Source organism: Hyla sarda, unplaced genomic scaffold (genome assembly GCF_029499605.1).
Source record: "Hyla sarda isolate aHylSar1 unplaced genomic scaffold, aHylSar1.hap1 scaffold_1515, whole genome shotgun sequence".
Taxonomy (NCBI): Eukaryota; Metazoa; Chordata; class Amphibia; order Anura; family Hylidae; genus Hyla; species Hyla sarda.
This window is the reverse complement of record NW_026608149.1, coordinates 1-21,828: the sequence shown is the minus strand read 5'-3', so window position 1 is coordinate 21,828 and position 21,828 is coordinate 1. Positions and strand designations below refer to the sequence as shown.

General features: G+C 45.6%; 1 protein-coding gene across 1 annotated transcript in view; it reads left to right on the top strand.

The window, feature by feature from the left end:
• Nucleotides 1–21,456, top strand: part of LOC130309182 (centrosomal protein of 112 kDa-like) — a gene marked incomplete at its 5' end in the record, with an annotated part of 68,873 nt that extends 47,417 nt beyond the window's left edge. Inside the window, 4 exons of the mRNA XM_056552296.1 lie at nucleotides 337–426; nucleotides 15,351–15,452; nucleotides 15,783–15,847; nucleotides 21,287–21,456. Of these exons, the coding sequence (XP_056408271.1) occupies nucleotides 337–426; nucleotides 15,351–15,452; nucleotides 15,783–15,847; nucleotides 21,287–21,290 (261 nt within the window). The remainder of the gene's footprint in view (nucleotides 1–336; nucleotides 427–15,350; nucleotides 15,453–15,782; nucleotides 15,848–21,286) is intronic.
• Between the last annotated feature and the right edge of the window lie 372 nt (nucleotides 21,457–21,828).

The following is a 21,828-nucleotide window of genomic DNA, read 5'->3' as shown; positions in this document are numbered from 1 at the left end:
TCCCCTGGTTGGGAAGCACTGGTGCAGAGGGAGAGCAGCATACAGGAAGACTGGCAGAAGCGGATCCACCGTTCTCTTCCCCTGGAGGGGGCGGATCCACCGACCTCTTTCCCCATAGCGCCATGTAGTCACAGGTCTTCATCTTTACTTATCCCTGTATGGTAAAGGGTTAATGGCAGCAGTATATAGCATTTAAATAGAATATATATCTGCATGGCGTGGCAGCACTGTGCTGGCTGTACAATAAAGGGTTAATGGCGGGGTCAGTATGCAAACGTGGGGGGTTGTTTGTCACGTGTCGGGGGTGGGGCTTATTTTATAACCTCTTTGTTTCAGCTGTTGAGGGAGGAGTCAAGCGGTTACTGCGCCAAACTGCGCCTGATGGAGAAGAGACTCCAGGACAAGGAGCTGGAGCTGCAGGAGCAGGTACGACACCTCCACCTCAAAACACACTGCCCCGCCCCCAGTAAGACATGACTCCTCCCAGATAACACCGCCCCGCCCCCAGTAAGACATGACACCTCCACCTCAAAAACACTGCCCCACCCCCAGTAAGACATGACTCCTCCCAGATAACACCGCCCCCAGTAAGACATGACACATCCACCTCAAAACACACTGCCCCGCCCCCAGTAAGACATGACTCCTCCCAGATAACACCGCCCCGCCCGCAGTAAGACATGACACATCCACCTCAAAAACACACCGCCCCGCCCCCAGTAAGACATGACTCCTCCCAGATAACACCGCCCCGCCCCCAGTAAGACATGACACCTCCACCTCAAAAACACACCGCCCCGCCCCCAGTAAGACATGACTCCTCCCAGATAACACCGCCCCGCCCGCAGTAAGACATGACACATCCACCTCAAAAACACACCGCCCCGCCCCCAGTAAGACATGACTCCTCCCAGATAACACCGCCCCGCCCCCAGTAAGACATGACACATCCACCTCAAAAACACACCGCCCCGCCCCCAGTAAGACATGACTCCTCCCAGATAACACCGCCCCGCCCCCAGTAAGACATGACACCTCCACCTCAAAAACACACCGCCCCGCCCCCAGTAAGACATGACTCCTCCCAGATAACACCGCCCCGCCCCCAGTAAGACATGACTCCTCCCAGATAACACCGCCCCGCCCGCAGTAAGACATGACACATCCACCTCAAAAACACACCGCCCCGCCCCCAGTAAGACATGACTCCTCCCAGATAACACCGCCCCGCCCCCAGTAAGACATGACTCCTCCCAGATAACACCGCCCGCCCCCAGTAAGACATGACACCTCCACCTCAAAAATACACCGCCCCGCCCCCAGTAAGACATGACTCCTCCCAGATAACACCGCCCCGCCCCCAGTAAGACATGACACATCCACCTCAAAAACACACCGCCCCGCCCCCAGTAAGACATGACTCCTCCCAGATAATACCGCCCCGCCCCCAGTAAGACATGACTCCTCCCAGATAACACCGCCCGCCCCCAGTAAGACATGACACCTCCACCTCAAAAATACACCGCCCCGCCCCCAGTAAGACATGACTCCTCCCCGATAACACCGCCCCGCCCCCAGTAAGACATGACACCTCCACCTCAAAAACACACCGCCCCGCCCCCAGTAAGACATGACTCCTCCCAGATAATACCGCCCCGCCCCCAGTAAGACATGACACCTCCACCTCAAAAACACACTGCCCCGCCCCCAGTAAGACATGACTCCTCCCAGATAACACCGCCCCGCCCCCAGTAAGACATGACACATCCACCTCAAAAACACACTGCCCCGCCCCCAGTAAGACATGACTCCTCCCAGATAACACCGCCCCGCCCCCAGTAAGACATGACACCACCACCTCAAAAACACACTGCCCCGCCCCCAGTAAGACATGACTCCTCCCAGATAACACCGCCCCGCCCCCAGTAAGACATGACTCCTCCCAGATAACACCGCCCCACCCGCAGTAAGACATGACACATCCACCTCAAAAACACACCGCCCCGCCCCCAGTAAGACATGACTCCTCCCAGATAACACCGCCCCGCCCCCAGTAAGACATGACACCTCCACCTCAAAAACACACTGCCCCGCCCCCAGTAAGACATGACTCCTCCCAGATAACACCGCCCCGCCCCCAGTAAGACATGACTCCTCCCAGATAACACCGCCCCACCCGCAGTAAGACATGACACATCCACCTCAAAAACACACCGCCCCGCCCCCAGTAAGACATGACTCCTCCCAGATAACACCGCCCCGCCCCCAGTAAGACATGACACCTCCACCTCAAAAACACTGCCCCACCCCCAGTAAGACATGACTCCTCCCAGATAACACCGCCCCCAGTAAGACATGACACATCCACCTCAAAACACACCGCCCCGCCCCCAGTAAGACATGACTCCTCCCAGATAACACCGCCCCGCCCGCAGTAAGACATGACACATCCACCTCAAAAACACACCGCCCCGCCCCCAGTAAGACATGACTCCTCCCAGATAACACCGCCCCGCCCCCAGTAAGACATGACACCTCCACCTCAAAAACACACCGCCCCGCCCCCAGTAAGACATGACTCCTCCCAGATAACACCGCCCCGCCCCCAGTAAGACATGACACATCCACCTCAAAAACACACCGCCCCGCCCCCAGTAAGACATGACTCCTCCCAGATAACACCGCCCCGCCCCCAGTAAGACATGACACATCCACCTCAAAAACACACCGCCCCGCCCCCAGTAAGACATGACTCCTCCCAGATAACACCGCCCCGCCCCCAGTAAGACATGACACCTCCACCTCAAAAACACACCGCCCCGCCCCCAGTAAGACATGACTCCTCCCAGATAACACCGCCCCGCCCCCAGTAAGACATGACACATCCACCTCAAAAACACACCGCCCCGCCCCCAGTAAGACATGACTCCTCCCAGATAACACCGCCCCGCCCCCAGTAAGACATGACACCTCCACCTCAAAAACACACCGCCCCGCCCCCAGTAAGACATGACTCCTCCCAGATAACACCGCCCCGCCCGCAGTAAGACATGACACATCCACCTCAAAAACACACCGCCCCGCCCCCAGTAAGACATGACTCCTCCCAGATAACACCGCCCGCCCCCAGTAAGACATGACACCTCCACCTCAAAAACACACTGCCCCGCCCCCAGTAAGACATGACTCCTCCCAGATAACACCGCCCCGCCCGCAGTAAGACATGACACATCCACCTCAAAAACACACCGCCCCGCCCCCAGTAAGACATGACTCCTCCCAGATAACACCGCCCCGCCCCCAGTAAGACATGACACATCCACCTCAAAAACACACCGCCCCGCCCCCAGTAAGACATGACTCCTCCCAGATAATACCGCCCCGCCCCCAGTAAGACATGACTCCTCCCAGATAATACCGCCCCGCCCCCAGTAAGACATGACTCCTCCCAGATAACACCGCCCCGCCCCCAGTAAGACATGACTCCTCCCAGATAACACCGCCCGCCCCCAGTAAGACATGACACATCCACCTCAAAAACACACTGCCCCGCCCCCAGTAAGACATGACTCCTCCCAGATAACACCGCCCCGCCCCCAGTAAGACATGACTCCTCCCAGATAACACCACCCCACCCCCAGTAAGACATGACTCCTCCCAGATAACACCGCCTGCCCCCAGTAAGACATGACACATCCACCTCAAAAACACACCGCCCCGCCCCCAGTAAGACATGACTCCTCCCAGATAACACCACCCCGCCCCCAGTAAGACATGACTCCTCCCAGATAACACCACCCCGCCCCCAGTAAGACATGACTCCTCCCAGATAACACCGCCCGCCCCCAGTAAGACATGACACCTCCACCTCAAAAACACACCGCCCCGCCCCCAGTAAGACATGACTCCTCCCAGATAACACCGCCCCGCCCCCAGTAAGACATGACTCCTCCCAGATAACACCGCCCCACCCCCAGTAAGACATGACACATCCACCTCAAAAACAAACCGCCCCGCCCCCAGTAAGACATGACTCCTCCCAGATAACACCGCCCCGCCCCCAGTAAGACATGACACCTCCACCTCAAAAACACTGCCCCACCCCCAGTAAGACATGACTCCTCCCAGATAACACCGCCCCGCCCCCAGTAAGACATGACTCCTCCCAGATAACACAGCCCCACCCCCAGTAAAACATGACTCCTCCCAGATAACACCACCCCGCCCCCAGTAAGACATGACTCCTCCCAGATAACACGGCCCCACCCCCAGTAAGACATGACTCCTCCCAAATAACACCGCCCGCCCCCAGTAAGACATGACACCTCCACCTCAAAAACACACCGCCCCGCCCCCAGTAAGACATGACTCCTCCCAGATAACACCACCCCGCCCCTAGTAAGACATGACTCCTCCCAGATAACACCACCCCGCCCCCAGTAAGACATGACTCCTCCCAGATAACACACCACCCCCAGTAAGACATGACACCTCCACCTCAAAAACACACCGCCCCGCCCCCAGTAAGACATGACTCCTCCCAGATAACACCGTCCGCCCCCAGTAAGACATGACACATCCACCTCAAAAACACACTGCCCCGCCCCCAGTAAGACATGACTCCTCCCAGATAACACCGCCCCGCCCCCAGTAAGACATGACACATCCACCTCAAAAACACACCGCCCCGCCCCCAGTAAGACATGACTCCTCCCAGATAACACCACCCCGCCCCCAGTAAGACATGACTCCTCCCATATAACACCACCCGCCCCCAGTAAGACATGACACCTCCACCTCAAAAACACCGCCCCGCCACCAGTAAGACATGACTCCTCCCAGATAACACCGCCCCGCCCCCAGTAAGACATGACTCCTCCCAGATAACATGGCCCCGCCCCCAGTAAGACATGACTCCTCCCAGATAACACCACCCCGCCCCCAATTAGACATGACTCCTCCCAGATAAAACACCGCCCCCAGTAAGATATGACTCCTCCCCGATAACACACTGCCCCGCCCCCAGTAAGACATGACTCCTCCCCGATAACACGCGGCCCCGCCCCAGTAAGATATGACTCCTCCCCGATAACACGGAGCCCCACCCCCAATTAGACATGACTCCTCCCCGATAACACGGAGCCCCACCCCCAATTAGAAATGACTCCTCCCCGATAACACTGAGCCCCACCCCCAATTAGACATGACTCCTCCCCGATAACACGGAGCCCCACCCCCAATTAGACATGACTCCTCCCCGATAACACGGAGCCCCACCCCCAATTAGACATGACTCCTCCCGATAACACGGAGCCCCGCCCCCAATTAGACATGACTCCTCCCAGATAAAACACCGCCCCCAGTAAGATATGACTCCTCCCCGATAACACACCGCCCCGCCCCAGTAAGACATGACTCCTCCCCGATAACACACTGCCCCGCCCCCAGTAAGACATGACTCCTCCCCGATAACACGCGGCCCCGCCCCAGTAAGACATGACTCCTCCCCGATAACACGGAGCCCCACCCCCAATTAGACATGACTCCTCCCCGATAACACGGAGCCCCACCCCCAATTAGACATGACTCCTCCCGATAACACGGAGCCCCGCCCCCAATTAGACATGACTCCTCCCAGATAAAACACCGCCCCCAGTAAGATATGACTCCTCCCCGATAACACACCGCCCCGCCCCAGTAAGACATGACTCCTCCCCGATAACACACTGCCCCGCCCCCAGTAAGACATGACTCCTCCCCGATAACACGCGGCCCCGCCCCAGTAAGACATGACTCCTCCCCGATAACACGGAGCCCCACCCCCAATTAGACATGACTCCTCCCCGATAACACGGAGCCCCACCCCCAATTAGACATGACTCCTCCCCGATAACACGGAGCCCCACCCCTAATTAGACATGACTCCTCCCCGATAACACGGAGCCCCACCCCCAATTAGACATGACTCCTCCCCGATAACACGGAGCCCCACCCCCAATTAGACATGACTCCTCCCAGATAACACTGAGCCCCACCCCCAATTAGACATGACTCCTCCCCGATAACACGGAGCCCCACCCCCAATTAGACATGACTCCTCCCAGATAAAACGGAGCCCCACTCCCAATTAGACATGACTCCTCCCAGATAACACACTGCCCCACCCCCAATTATACATGACTCCTCCCTGATAAGACGGAACCCCACCCCCAATTAGACATGACTCCTCCCGATAACACGGAGCCCCACCCCCAATTAGACATGACTCCTCCCTGATGACACGGAGCCCCACCCCCAATTAGACATGACTCCTCCCGATAACACGGAGCCCCACCCCCAATTAGACATGACTCCTCCCGATAACACGGAGCCCCACCCCCAATTAGACATGACTCCTCCCTGATAACACGGAGCCCCACCCCATACACCCAGCTTCCCCTGAATATAAAAGATTTGGCCTTTCTGCTCTCGTCACATGACCACTGAACCCCAGTATAGGATCACAGCTCACCATTTTCTAGATGGCTGTTTGCTGTCAGTGAATGGAAACATCCAGATGCTGGCAGCTCGGTGCTGATCTCACACTTCTTACTGCTGAAGGTTTGTTACAGTGGATCATTGTGCTCCCCAGACTGATAGACTGACATGGCTGCTGTCCTGTAAACACTGCGGCAGCACTGATCATTACAGTCTGTCATCCTTTAGGGGGCGCTCTGACTACTGCTCCATGACACATACAGTCCCCTGCGTTATTTTCAGACACGTTAGCGCCAATCTTGTCTGCCTCCCCCGCCCCCTCCGAGGCTCCTGCCGGAAGACGCTCAGTTTTCCCGTGTTTTGGTAATTATTTGCCAAAGGCGTCTGACATGTGACCTCTCCAGCGGCAAAGCAATGTCCCAAGTCTTCAGAATAGGTTCTGGCAGCCGAAGATAAACCGCGACAATAACCGCGAATATCCGGATCTGTGGAGTATACCGCCAATTGTTACAGGATGGAGACTCTGCTCAGACCCCTGTGACAGGACCAAGATGGCGTCACCTCATACAGAGTATCTTATCCTCCAGAGCTGCACTCACTATTCTGCTGTTACATCACGTCTTAGCAGAATAGTGAGTCCAGCTCTGGAGGATAAGTCATGATGTAACAGCAGAATAGTGAGTGCAGCTCTGGAGGATAAGACATGATGTAACAGCAGAATAGTGAGTGCAGCTCTGGAGGATAAGACGTGATGTAACAGCAGAATAGTGAGTGCAGCTCTGGAGGATAAGACATGATGTAACAGCAGAATAGTGAGTGCAGCTCTGGAGGATGTTACATCATGTCTTATCCTCCAGAGCTGCACTCACTGTTCTGCTGTTACATCATGTCTTATCCTCCAGAGCTGCACTCACTATTCTGCTGTTACATCATGTCTTATCCTCCAGAGCTGCACTCACTATTCTGCTGTTACATCATGTCTTATCCTCCATAGCTGCACTCACTATTCTGCTGTTACATCATGTCTTATCCTCCAGAGCTGCACTCACTATTCTGCTGTTACATCATGACTTATCCTCCAGAGCTGCACTCACTATTCTGCTGTTACATCATTTCTTATCCTCCAGAGCTGCATTCACTATTCTGCTGTTACATCATATCTTATCCCCCAGAGCTGCACTCACTATTCTGCTGTTACATTATGTCTTATCCTCCAGAGCTGCACTCACTATTCTGCTGTTACATCATGTCTTATCATCCAGAGCTGCACTCACTATTCTGCTGTTACATCCCGTCTTATCCTCCAGAGCTGCACTCACTATTCTGCTGTTACCTCAAATCTTATCCTCCAGAGCTGCACTCACTATTCTGCTGTTACATCGTGTCTTATCCTCCAGAGCTGCACTCACTATTCTGCTGTTACATCATGTCTTATCCTCCAGAGCTGCACTCACTATTCTGCTGTTACATCATGTCTTATCCTCCAGAGCTGCACTCACTATTCTGCTGTTACATCCTTTCTTATCCTCCAGAGCTGCACTCACTATTCTGCTGTTACATCATGTCTTATCCTCCAGAGCTGTACTCACTATTCTGCTGTTACATCATGTCTTATCCTCCAGAGCTGCACTCACTATTCTGCTGTTACATCATGTCTTATCCTCCAGAGCTGCACTCACTATTCTGCTGTTACATCATGTCTTATCCTCCATAGCTGCACTCACTATTCTGCTGTTACATCATGTCTTATCCTCCAGAGCTGCACTCACTATTCTGCTGTTACATCCTGTCTTATCCCCCAGAGCTGCACTCACTATTCTCCTGTTAAATCACGTCTTATCCTCCAGAGCTGCACTCACTATTCTGCTGTTAAATTATGTCTTATCCTCCAGAGCTGCACTCACTATTCTGCTGTTACATCATGTCTTATCCTCCAGAGCTGCACTCACTATTCTGCTGTTACATCATATCTTATCCTCCAGAGCTGCATTCACTATTCTGCTGTTACATCATATCTTATCCCCCAGAGCTGCACTCACTATTCTGCTGTTACATTATGTCTTATCCTCCAGAGCTGCACTCACTATTCTGCTGTTACATCATGTCTTATCCTCCAGAGCTGCACTCACTATTCTGCTGTTACATCATGTCTTATCCTCCATAGCTGCACTCACTATTCTGCTGTTACATCATGTCTTATCCTCCAGAGCTGCACTCACTATTCTGCTGTTACATCCTGTCTTATCCCCCAGAGCTGCACTCACTATTCTCCTGTTAAATCACGTCTTATCCTCCAGAGCTGCACTCACTATTCTGCTGTTAAATTATGTCTTATTCTCCAGAGCTGCACTCACTATTCTGCTGTTACATCATGTCTTATCCTCCAGAGCTGCACTCACTATTCTGCTGTTACATCATATCTTATCCTCCAGAGCTGCATTCACTATTCTGCTGTTACATCATATCTTATCCCCCAGAGCTGCACTCACTATTCTGCTGTTACATTATGTCTTATCCTCCAGAGCTGCACTCACTATTCTGCTGTTACATCATGTCTTATCCTCCAGAGCTGCACTCACTATTCTGCTGTTACATCCTTTCTTATCCTCCAGAGCTGCACTCACTATTCTGCTGTTACATCATGTCTTATCCTCCAGAGCTGCACTCACTATTCTGCTGTTACATCATGTCTTATCCTCCAGAGCTGCACTCACTATTCTGCTGTTACATCATGTCTTATCCTCCAGAGCTGCACTCACTATTCTGCTGTTACATTATGTCTTATCCTCCAGAGCTGCACTCACTATTCTGCTGTTACATCATGTCTTATCCTCCAGAGCTGCACTCACTATTCTGCTGTTACATCATGTCTTATCCTCCAGAGCTGCACTCACTATTCTGCTGTTACATCATGTCTTATCCTCCATAGCTGCACTCACTATTCTGCTGTTACATCATGTCTTATCCTCCAGAGCTGCACTCACTATTCTGCTGTTACATCCTGTCTTATCCCCCAGAGCTGCACTCACTATTCTCCTGTTAAATCACGTCTTATCCTCCAGAGCTGCACTCACTATTCTGCTGTTAAATTATGTCTTATCCTCCAGAGCTGCACTCACTATTCTGCTGTTACATCATGACTTATCCTCCAGAGCTGCACTCACTATTCTGCTGTTACATCATTTCTTATCCTCCAGAGCTGCATTCACTATTCTGCTGCTACATCATATCTTATCCCCCAGAGCTGCACTCACTATTCTGCTGTTACATTATGTCTTATCCTCCAGAGCTGCACTCACTATTCTGCTGTTACATCATGTCTTATCATCCAGAGCTGCACTCACTATTCTGCTGTTACATCCCGTCTTATCCTCCAGAGCTGCACTCACTATTCTGCTGTTACCTCAAATCTTATCCTCCAGAGCTGCACTCACTATTCTGCTGTTACCTCAAATCTTATCCTCCAGAGCTGCACTCACTATTCTGCTGTTACATCGTGTCTTATCCTCCAGAGCTGCACTCACTATTCTGCTGTTACATCATGTCTTATCCTCCAGAGCTGCACTCACTATTCTGCTGTTACATCATGTCTTATCCTCCAGAGCTGCACTCACTATTCTGCTGTTACATCCTTTCTTATCCTCCAGAGCTGCACTCACTATTCTGCTGTTACATCATGTCTTATCCTCCAGAGCTGTACTCACTATTCTGCTGTTACATCATGTCTTATCCTCCAGAGCTGCACTCACTATTCTGCTGTTACATCATGTCTTATCCTCCAGAGCTGCACTCACTATTCTGCTGTTACATCATGTCTTATCCTCCATAGCTGCACTCACTATTCTGCTGTTACATCATGTCTTATCCTCCAGAGCTGCACTCACTATTCTGCTGTTACATCCTGTCTTATCCCCCAGAGCTGCACTCACTATTCTCCTGTTAAATCACGTCTTATCCTCCAGAGCTGCACTCACTATTCTGCTGTTAAATTATGTCTTATTCTCCAGAGCTGCACTCACTATTCTGCTGTTACATCATGTCTTATCCTCCAGAGCTGCACTCACTATTCTGCTGTTACATCATATCTTATCCTCCAGAGCTGCATTCACTATTCTGCTGTTACATCATATCTTATCCCCCAGAGCTGCACTCACTATTCTGCTGTTACATTATGTCTTATCCTCCAGAGCTGCACTCACTATTCTGCTGTTACATCATGTCTTATCCTCCAGAGCTGCACTCACTATTCTGCTGTTACATCATGTCTTATCCTCCAGAGCTACACTCACTATTCTGCTGTTACATCATGTCTTATCCTCCAGAGCTGCACTCACTATTCTGCTGTTACATCCTGTCTTATCCCCCAGAGCTGCACTCACTATTCTCCTGTTAAATCACGTCTTATCCTCCAGAGCTGCACTCACTATTCTGCTGTTAAATTATGTCTTATCCTCCAGAGCTGCACTCACTATTCTGCTGTTACATCATGACTTATCCTCCAGAGCTGCACTCACTATTCTGCTGTTACATCATTTCTTATCCTCCAGAGCTGCATTCACTATTCTGCTGTTACATCATATCTTATCCCCCAGAGCTGCACTCACTATTCTGCTGTTACATTATGTCTTATCCTCCAGAGCTGCACTCACTATTCTGCTGTTACATCATGTCTTATCATCCAGAGCTGCACTCACTATTCTGCTGTTACATCCCGTCTTATCCTCCAGAGCTGCACTCACTATTCTGCTGTTACCTCAAATCTTATCCTCCAGAGCTGCACTCACTATTCTGCTGTTACATCGTGTCTTATCCTCCAGAGCTGCACTCACTATTCTGCTGTTACATCATGTCTTATCCTCCAGAGCTGCACTCACTATTCTGCTGTTACATCATGTCTTATCCTCCAGAGCTGCACTCACTATTCTGCTGTTACATCCTTTCTTATCCTCCAGAGCTGCACTCACTATTCTGCTGTTACATCATGTCTTATCCTCCAGAGCTGTACTCACTATTCTGCTGTTACATCATGTCTTATCCTCCAGAGCTGCACTCACTATTCTGCTGTTACATCATGTCTTATCCTCCAGAGCTGCACTCACTATTCTGCTGTTACATCATGTCTTATCCTCCATAGCTGCACTCACTATTCTGCTGTTACATCATGTCTTATCCTCCAGAGCTGCACTCACTATTCTGCTGTTACATCCTGTCTTATCCCCCAGAGCTGCACTCACTATTCTCCTGTTAAATCACGTCTTATCCTCCAGAGCTGCACTCACTATTCTGCTGTTAAATTATGTCTTATTCTCCAGAGCTGCACTCACTATTCTGCTGTTACATCATGTCTTATCCTCCAGAGCTGCACTCACTATTCTGCTGTTACATCATATCTTATCCTCCAGAGCTGCATTCACTATTCTGCTGTTACATCATATCTTATCCCCCAGAGCTGCACTCACTATTCTGCTGTTACATTATGTCTTATCCTCCAGAGCTGCACTCACTATTCTGCTGTTACATCATGTCTTATCCTCCAGAGCTGCACTCACTATTCTGCTGTTACATCCTGTCTTATCCCCCAGAGCTGCACTCACTATTCTCCTGTTAAATCACGTCTTATCCTCCAGAGCTGCACTCACTATTCTGCTGTTAAATTATGTCTTATTCTCCAGAGCTGCACTCACTATTCTGCTGTTACATCATGTCTTATCCTCCAGAGCTGCACTCACTATTCTGCTGTTACATCATATCTTATCCTCCAGAGCTGCATTCACTATTCTGCTGTTACATCATATCTTATCCCCCAGAGCTGCACTCACTATTCTGCTGTTACATTATGTCTTATCCTCCAGAGCTGCACTCACTATTCTGCTGTTACATCATGTCTTATCCTCCAGAGCTGCACTCACTATTCTGCTGTTACATCCTTTCTTATCCTCCAGAGCTGCACTCACTATTCTGCTGTTACATCATGTCTTATCCTCCAGAGCTGCACTCACTATTCTGCTGTTACATCATGTCTTATCCTCCAGAGCTGCACTCACTATTCTGCTGTTACATCATGTCTTATCCTCCAGAGCTGCACTCACTATTCTGCTGTTACATTATGTCTTATCCTCCAGAGCTGCACTCACTATTCTGCTGTTACATCCCGTCTTATCCTCCAGAGCTGCACTCACTATTCTGCTGTTACCTCATATCTTATCCTCCAGAGCTGCACTCGCTATTCTGCTGTTACATCGTGTCTTATCCTCCAGAGCTGCACTCACTATTCTGCTGTTACATCATGTCCTATCCTCCAGAGCTGCACTCACTATTCTGCTGTTACATCATGTCTTATCCTCCAGAGCTGCACTCACTATTCTGCTGTTACATCCCGTCTTATCCTCCAGAGCTGCACTCACTATTCTGCTGTTACCTCATATCTTATCCTCCACAGCTACACTCACTATTCTGCTGTTACATCGTGTCTTATCCTCCAGAGCTGCACTCACTATTCTGCTGTTACATCGTGTCTTATCCTCCAGAGCTGCACTCACTATTCTGCTGTTACATCATATCTTATCCTCCAGAGCTGCACTCACTATTCTGCTGTTACATCATATCTTATCCCCCAGAGCTGCACTCACTATTCTCCTGTTAAATCACGTCTTATCCTCCAGAGCTGCACTCACTATTCTGCTGTTAAATTATGTCTTATCCTCCAGAGCTGCACTCACTATTCTGCTGTTACATCATATCTTATCCTCCAGAGCTGCACTCACTATTCTGCTGTTACATCCCGTCTTATCCTCCAGAGCTTCACTCACTATTCTGCTGTTACCTCATATCTTATCCTCCAGAGCTGCACTCACTATTCTGCTGTTACATCATATCTTATCCTCCAGAGCTGCACTCACTATTCTGCTGTTACATCATATCTTATCCTCCAGAGCTGCACTCACTATTCTGCTGTTACATCATATCTTATCCTCCAGAGCTGCACTCACTATTCTACTGTTACATCATGTCTTATCCTCCAGAGCTGCACTCACTATTCTGCTGTTACATCCTGTCTTATCCTCCAGAGCTGCACTCACTATTCTGCTGTTACATCATATCTTATCCTCCAGAGCTGCACTCACTATTCTGCTGTTACATCATATCTTATCCTCCAGAGCTGCACTCACTATTCTGCTGGTACATCATATCTTATCCCCCAGAGCTGCACTCACTATTCTGCTGTTACCTCATATCTTATCCTGCAGAGCTGCACTCACTATTCTGCTGTTCCATCACGTCTTATCCTCCAGAGCTGCACTCACTATTCTCCTGTTACATCATGTCTTATCCTCCAGAGCTGCACTCACTATTCTGCTGTTACATCAGCTCCTATCCTCCAGAGCTGCACTCACTATTCTGCTGTTACATCAGCTCCTATCCTCCAGAGCTGCACTCACTATTCTGCTGTTACATCATGTCTTATCCTCCAGAGCTGCACTCACTATTCTGCTGTTACCTCATATCTTATCCTCCAGAGCTGCACTCACTATTCTGCTGTTACCTCATATCTTATCCTTCACAGCTGCACTCACTATTCTGCTGTTACCTCATATCTTATCCCCCAGAGTTGCACTCACTATTCTGCTGTTACATCAGGTCTTATCCTCCAGAGCTGCACTCACTATTCTGCTGTTACCTCATGTCTTATCCTCCAGAGCTGCACTCACTATTCTGCTGTTACATCAGGTCTTATCCTCCAGAGCTGCACTCACTATTCTGCTGTTACCTCATGTCTTATCCTCCAGAGCTGCACTCACTATTCTGCTGTTACATCAGGTCTTATCCTCCAGAGCTGCACTCACTATTCTGCTGTTACATCATGTCTTATCCCCCAGAGCTGCACTCACTATTCTGCTGTTACCTCATATCTTATCCTCCAGAGCTGCACTCACTATTCTGCTGTTACATCATGTCTTATCCTCCAGAGCTGCACTCACTATTCTGCTGTTACCTCATATCTTATCCTCCAGAGCTGCACTCACTATTCTGCTGTTACATCCTGTCTTATCCTCCAGAGCTGCACTCACTATTCTGCTGTTACATCATGTCTTATCCTCCAGAGCTGCACTCACTATTCTGCTGTTACATCACGTCTTATCCTCCAGAGCTGCACTCACTATTCTGCTGTTACCTCATATCTTATCCTCCAGAGCTGCACTCGCTATTCTGCTGTTACATCAGGTCTTATCCTCCAGAGCTGCACTCACTATTCTGCTGTTACATCATGTCTTATCCCCCAGAGCTGCACTCACTATTCTGCTGTTACCTCATATCTTATCCTCCAGAGCTGCACTCACTATTCTGCTGTTACATCATGTCTTATCCTCCAGAGCTGCACTCACTATTCTGCTGTTACCTCATATCTTATCCTCCAGAGCTGCACTCACTATTCTGCTGTTACATCCTGTCTTATCCTCCAGAGCTGCACTCACTATTCTGCTGTTACATCCTGTCTTATCCTCCAGAGCTGCACTCACTATTCTGCTGTTACATCATGTCTTATCCTCCAGAGCTGCACTCACTATTCTGCTGTTACATCATGTCTTATCCTCCAGAGCTGCACTCACTATTCTGCTGTTACATCATGTCTTATCCTCCAGAGCTGCACTCACTATTCTGCTGTTACCTCATATCTTATCCTCCACAGCTGCACTCACTATTCTGCTGTTACCTCATATCTTATCCTGGCTCCTGTCCTAGTCTGTGGCCCCAGGGACCCCGTTTATCCCTGCTTTGCGCCATTTACACCCCAGATAGGACCCACTTTACCAGCTCTTTCTGACATCATCAGGAGGTGGGATTATGATGTCACATGTGTCATTTGTTGGCAGATGGCGGACATCCGTCTGGAGTACGAGCTGAGGATCCGGGGCCTGATGCCGGCCGCCATGCGCCATGAGCTGGAGGACACCATCACATCTCTGAAATCTCAGGTAAGGATCATGTGACCAGGCAGGCTCCGCCTCTAGCACCCATAGGTCACAGCCCCCCGGGCAGCTGTATCATACCAGGGGGGGCACTTACTTTATTACTATTTGCCATTCAGTTGTCATTTCATGTTCCATGTAGACCAGAGTTTCCCAACTAGGGGGCCTCCTGCTGTTGTAAAACTACAACTCCCAGCATGCCCGGACAACCTCTGGCTGTCTGGGCACCCTGGTTGGGAATCTGTGATGTAGACGCTGAAGCAGCAGGGGATGCTGGGAGATATGCAGTGTGTGTCCTGACCCCTAGGTGGCGTGTCACCTCTCCTCCCTGTACAGGTGCACTTCCTCCAGAAGAGGGCGCAGGTGCTGCAGGACGACCTCACCCTATCTCAGAGTAGAAGGTAAGTCACATGACCACTGGAAATGTCCTCATAGTCATTGTGTGGTTTGGGGTTAAAGATCTCTGCTTGCTGTCAGTGAAAACCATTTACTTCTCACATCTGAGGGTTTGTTACAGTGTATCCGTTTACATAAAAACCCAGAAGCACAATACAAGGTAACAAATTCCAGCTGTGCGAGCAGGATCAGGACACTGACACATTGTAGCGGAGGGATCACATGACGTTGTCTTAGTACCGGGCGCTCCCATTTATTTTATCACCCAAAGTGCACGAAAAAGAACAAACGTGTCACACTACAAAGGATGCGACAGGAGAGAAGCCCCCGGCAAAAAGGCCCAACCTACTGAGGGGCCACAAATGCCCCTGGACCGTAAATAATGGCGTCTCAACCAAAGCCAAGATGTCGGGGTGCAGGGAGGGGACGAAACGCCCCCATATCCCAGCCGGAACCGCACCCCTTCTCATTCATTTCAGTGACTTTACATCATACAGTGACTATACATCATTCAGTGATTATACATCATACAGTGATTATACATAGTGATTATACATCATACAGTGACTATATATAGTGATTATACATCATACAGTGATTATACATAGTGATTATACATCATACAGTGACTATACATCATACAGTGATTATACATCATACAGTGATTATACATAGTGATTATACATCATACAGTGACTATACATCATACAGTGATTATACATCATACAGTGATTATACATAGTGATTATACATCATACAGTGACTATATATAGTGATTATACATCATACAGTGATTATACATAGTGATTATACATCATACAGTGACTATACATCATACAGTGATTATACATCATACAGTGACTATACATCATACAGTGACTATACATCATTCAGTGATTATACATCATACAGTGATTATACATAGTGATTATACATCATACAGTGACTATATATAGTGATTATACATCATACAGTGATTATACATAGTGATTATACATCATACAGTGACTATACATCATACAGTGATTATACATCATACAGTGATTATACATAGTGATTATACATCATACAGTGACTATATATAGTGATTATACATCATACAGTGATTATACATAGTGATTATACATCATACAGTGACTATACATCATACAGTGATTATACATCATACAGTGATTATACATAGTGATTATACATCATACAGTGATTATACATCATACAGTGATTATACATCATACAGTGATTATACATCATACAGTGATTATACATCATACAGTGACTATACATCATACAGTGACTATACATCATACAGTGATTATACATAGTGATTATACATCATACAGTGATTATACATCATACAGTGACTATACATCATACAGTGACTATACATCATTCAGTGATTATACATCATACAGTGATTATACATCATACAGTGACTATACATCATACAGTGACTATACATCATTCAGTGATTATACATCATACAGTGATTATACATAGTGATTATACATCATACAGTGACTATATATAGTGATTATACATCATACAGTGATTATACATAGTGATTATACATCATACAGTGATTATACATCATACAGTGACTATACATCATACAGTGATTATACATCATACAGTGATTATACATAGTGATTATACATCATACAGTGATTATACATCATACAGTGACTATACATCATACAGTGATTATACATCATACAGTGATTATACATAGTGATTATACATCATACAGTGATTATACATCATACAGTGACTATACATCATACAGTGACTATACATCATACAGTGATTATACATCATACAGTGACTATACATCATACAGTGACTATACATCATACAGTGACTATACATCATACAGTGATTATACATCATACAGTGATTATACATCATACAGTGATTATACATCATACAGTGATTATACATCATACAGTGATTATACATCATACAGTGACTATACATCATACAGTGATTATACATCATACAGTGATTATACATCATACAGTGATTATACATCATACAGTGACTATACATCATACAGTGATTATACATAGTGATTATACATCATACAGTGATTATACATCATACAGTGATTATACATCATACAGTGACTATACATAGTGATTATACATCATACAGTGATTATACATCATACAGTGACTATACATCATACAGTGACTATACATCATACAGTGATTATACATCATACAGTGATTATACATCATACAGTGACTATACATCATACAGTGATTATACATAGTGACTATACATCATACAGTGACTATACATCATACAGTGACTATACATAGTGATTATACATCATACAGTGATTATACATCATACAGTGACTATATATAGTGATTATACATCATACAGTGATTATACATAGTGATTATACATCATACAGTGACTATACATCATACAGTGATTATACATCATACAGTGATTATACATAGTGATTATACATCATACAGTGATTATACATCATACAGTGATTATACATCATACAGTGATTATACATCATACAGTGATTATACATCATACAGTGACTATACATCATACAGTGACTATACATCATACAGTGATTATACATAGTGATTATACATCATACAGTGATTATACATCATACAGTGACTATACATCATACAGTGACTATACATCATTCAGTGATTATACATCATACAGTGATTATACATCATACAGTGACTATACATCATACAGTGACTATACATCATTCAGTGATTATACATCATACAGTGATTATACATAGTGATTATACATCATACAGTGACTATATATAGTGATTATACATCATACAGTGATTATACATAGTGATTATACATCATACAGTGATTATACATCATACAGTGACTATACATCATACAGTGATTATACATCATACAGTGATTATACATAGTGATTATACATCATACAGTGATTATACATCATACAGTGACTATACATCATACAGTGATTATACATCATACAGTGATTATACATAGTGATTATACATCATACAGTGATTATACATCATACAGTGACTATACATCATACAGTGACTATACATCATACAGTGATTATACATCATACAGTGACTATACATCATACAGTGACTATACATCATACAGTGACTATACATCATACAGTGATTATACATCATACAGTGATTATACATCATACAGTGATTATACATCATACAGTGATTATACATCATACAGTGATTATACATCATACAGTGACTATACATCATACAGTGATTATACATCATACAGTGATTATACATCATACAGTGATTATACATCATACAGTGACTATACATCATACAGTGATTATACATAGTGATTATACATCATACAGTGATTATACATCATACAGTGATTATACATCATACAGTGACTATACATAGTGATTATACATCATACAGTGATTATACATCATACAGTGACTATACATCATACAGTGACTATACATCATACAGTGATTATACATCATACAGTGATTATACATCATACAGTGACTATACATCATACAGTGATTATACATAGTGACTATACATCATACAGTGACTATACATCATTCAGTGATTATACATCATACAGTGATTATACATAGTGATTATACATCATACAGTGACTATACATCATACAGTGATTATACATCATACAGTGATTATACATCATACAGTGACTATACATCATACAGTGATTATACATCATACAGTGATTATACATCATACAGTGATTATACATAGTGATTATACATCATACAGTGATTATACATCATACAGTGACTATACATCATACAGTGATTATACATCATACAGTGACTATATATAGTGATTATACATCATACAGTGATTATACATAGTGATTATACATCATACAGTGACTATACATCATACAGTGATTATACATCATACAGTGATTATACATAGTGATTATACATCATACAGTGATTATACATCATACAGTGATTATACATAGTGATTATACATCATACAGTGACTATACATCATACAGTGATTATACATCATACAGTGACTATATATAGTGATTATACATCATACAGTGATTATACATAGTGATTATACATCATACAGTGACTATACATCATACAGTGATTATACATCATACAGTGATTATACATAGTGATTATACATCATACAGTGATTATACATCATACAGTGACTATACATCATACAGTGACTATACATCATACAGTGATTATACATCATACAGTGACTATACATCATACAGTGACTATACATCATACAGTGACTATACATCATACAGTGATTATACATCATACAGTGATTATACATCATACAGTGACTATACATCATACAGTGATTATACATAGTGATTATACATCATACAGTGATTATACATCATACAGTGATTATACATCATACAGTGATTATACATCATACAGTGATTATACATCATACAGTGATTATACATAGTGATTATACATCATACAGTGATTATACATCATACAGTGACTATACATCATACAGTGACTATACATCATACAGTGATTATACATCATACAGTGACTATACATCATACAGTGACTATACATCATACAGTGACTATACATCATACAGTGATTATACATCATACAGTGATTATACATCATACAGTGACTATACATCATACAGTGATTATACATAGTGATTATACATCATACAGTGATTATACATCATACAGTGATTATACATCATACAGTGACTATACATAGTGATTATACATCATACAGTGATTATACATCATACAGTGATTATACATCATACAGTGACTATACATCATACAGTGATTATACATCATACAGTGACTATACATCATACAGTGATTATACATCATACAGTGATTATACATCATACAGTGACTATACATCATACAGTGACTATACATCATACAGTGACTATACATCATACAGTGATTATACATCATACAGTGACTATACATCATACAGTGACTATACATCATACAGTGACTATACATCATACAGTGATTATACATCATACAGTGATTATACATCATACAGTGACTATACATCATACAGTGATTATACATAGTGATTATACATCATACAGTGATTATACATCATACAGTGATTATACATCATACAGTGATTATACATAGTGATTATACATCATACAGTGATTATACATAGTGATTATACATCATACAGTGATTATACATCATACAGTGACTATACATCATACAGTGATTATACATCATACAGTGGCTCCAGTCGGCGATGATGATGATGGTGGTGGTGGTGATGATGGTGATAAAGATGATGATGCTGATGATGATGATGGTGGTGGGGATGATGATGGTAGGGATGGTGATGATGATGATGATGATGGTGTTTATGGATGATGATGATGATAATAGAGTACTAGTCGCTGTCTTTTCTTTTTGCAGGTGATGACTTCTGGAAGGCGTCAGCGCAGGCAGAGGACCCGGCGCACCATGCAGTGAGCACTGTACATATTATAATAAACATTCCAGCCAATCAGGAGTTGTATTTATTATTATTAATGCCCCTCCCCCAACATCATGTCCGCACTTTATATCTCACATTAAACTTTATTTTATATAACTTGTGTTTGTCTTCATTCCACAAACTACACATAAAAGGCCCCGGCCCATCCCACATCCCTGATCACATGATCCTCCCACATCCCTGATCACATGATCCTCCCACATCCCTGATCACATGATCCTCCCACATCCCTGATCACATGATCCTCCCACATCCCTTATCACATGATCCTCCCACATCCCTGATCACATGATCCTCCCACATCCCTGATCACATGATCCTCCCACATCCCCGATCACATGATCTCCCACATCCCGATCACATGATCCTCCCACATCCCCGATCACATGATCCTCCCACATCCCTGATCACATGATCCTCCACATCCCTGATCACATGATCCTCCCACATCCCTGATCAC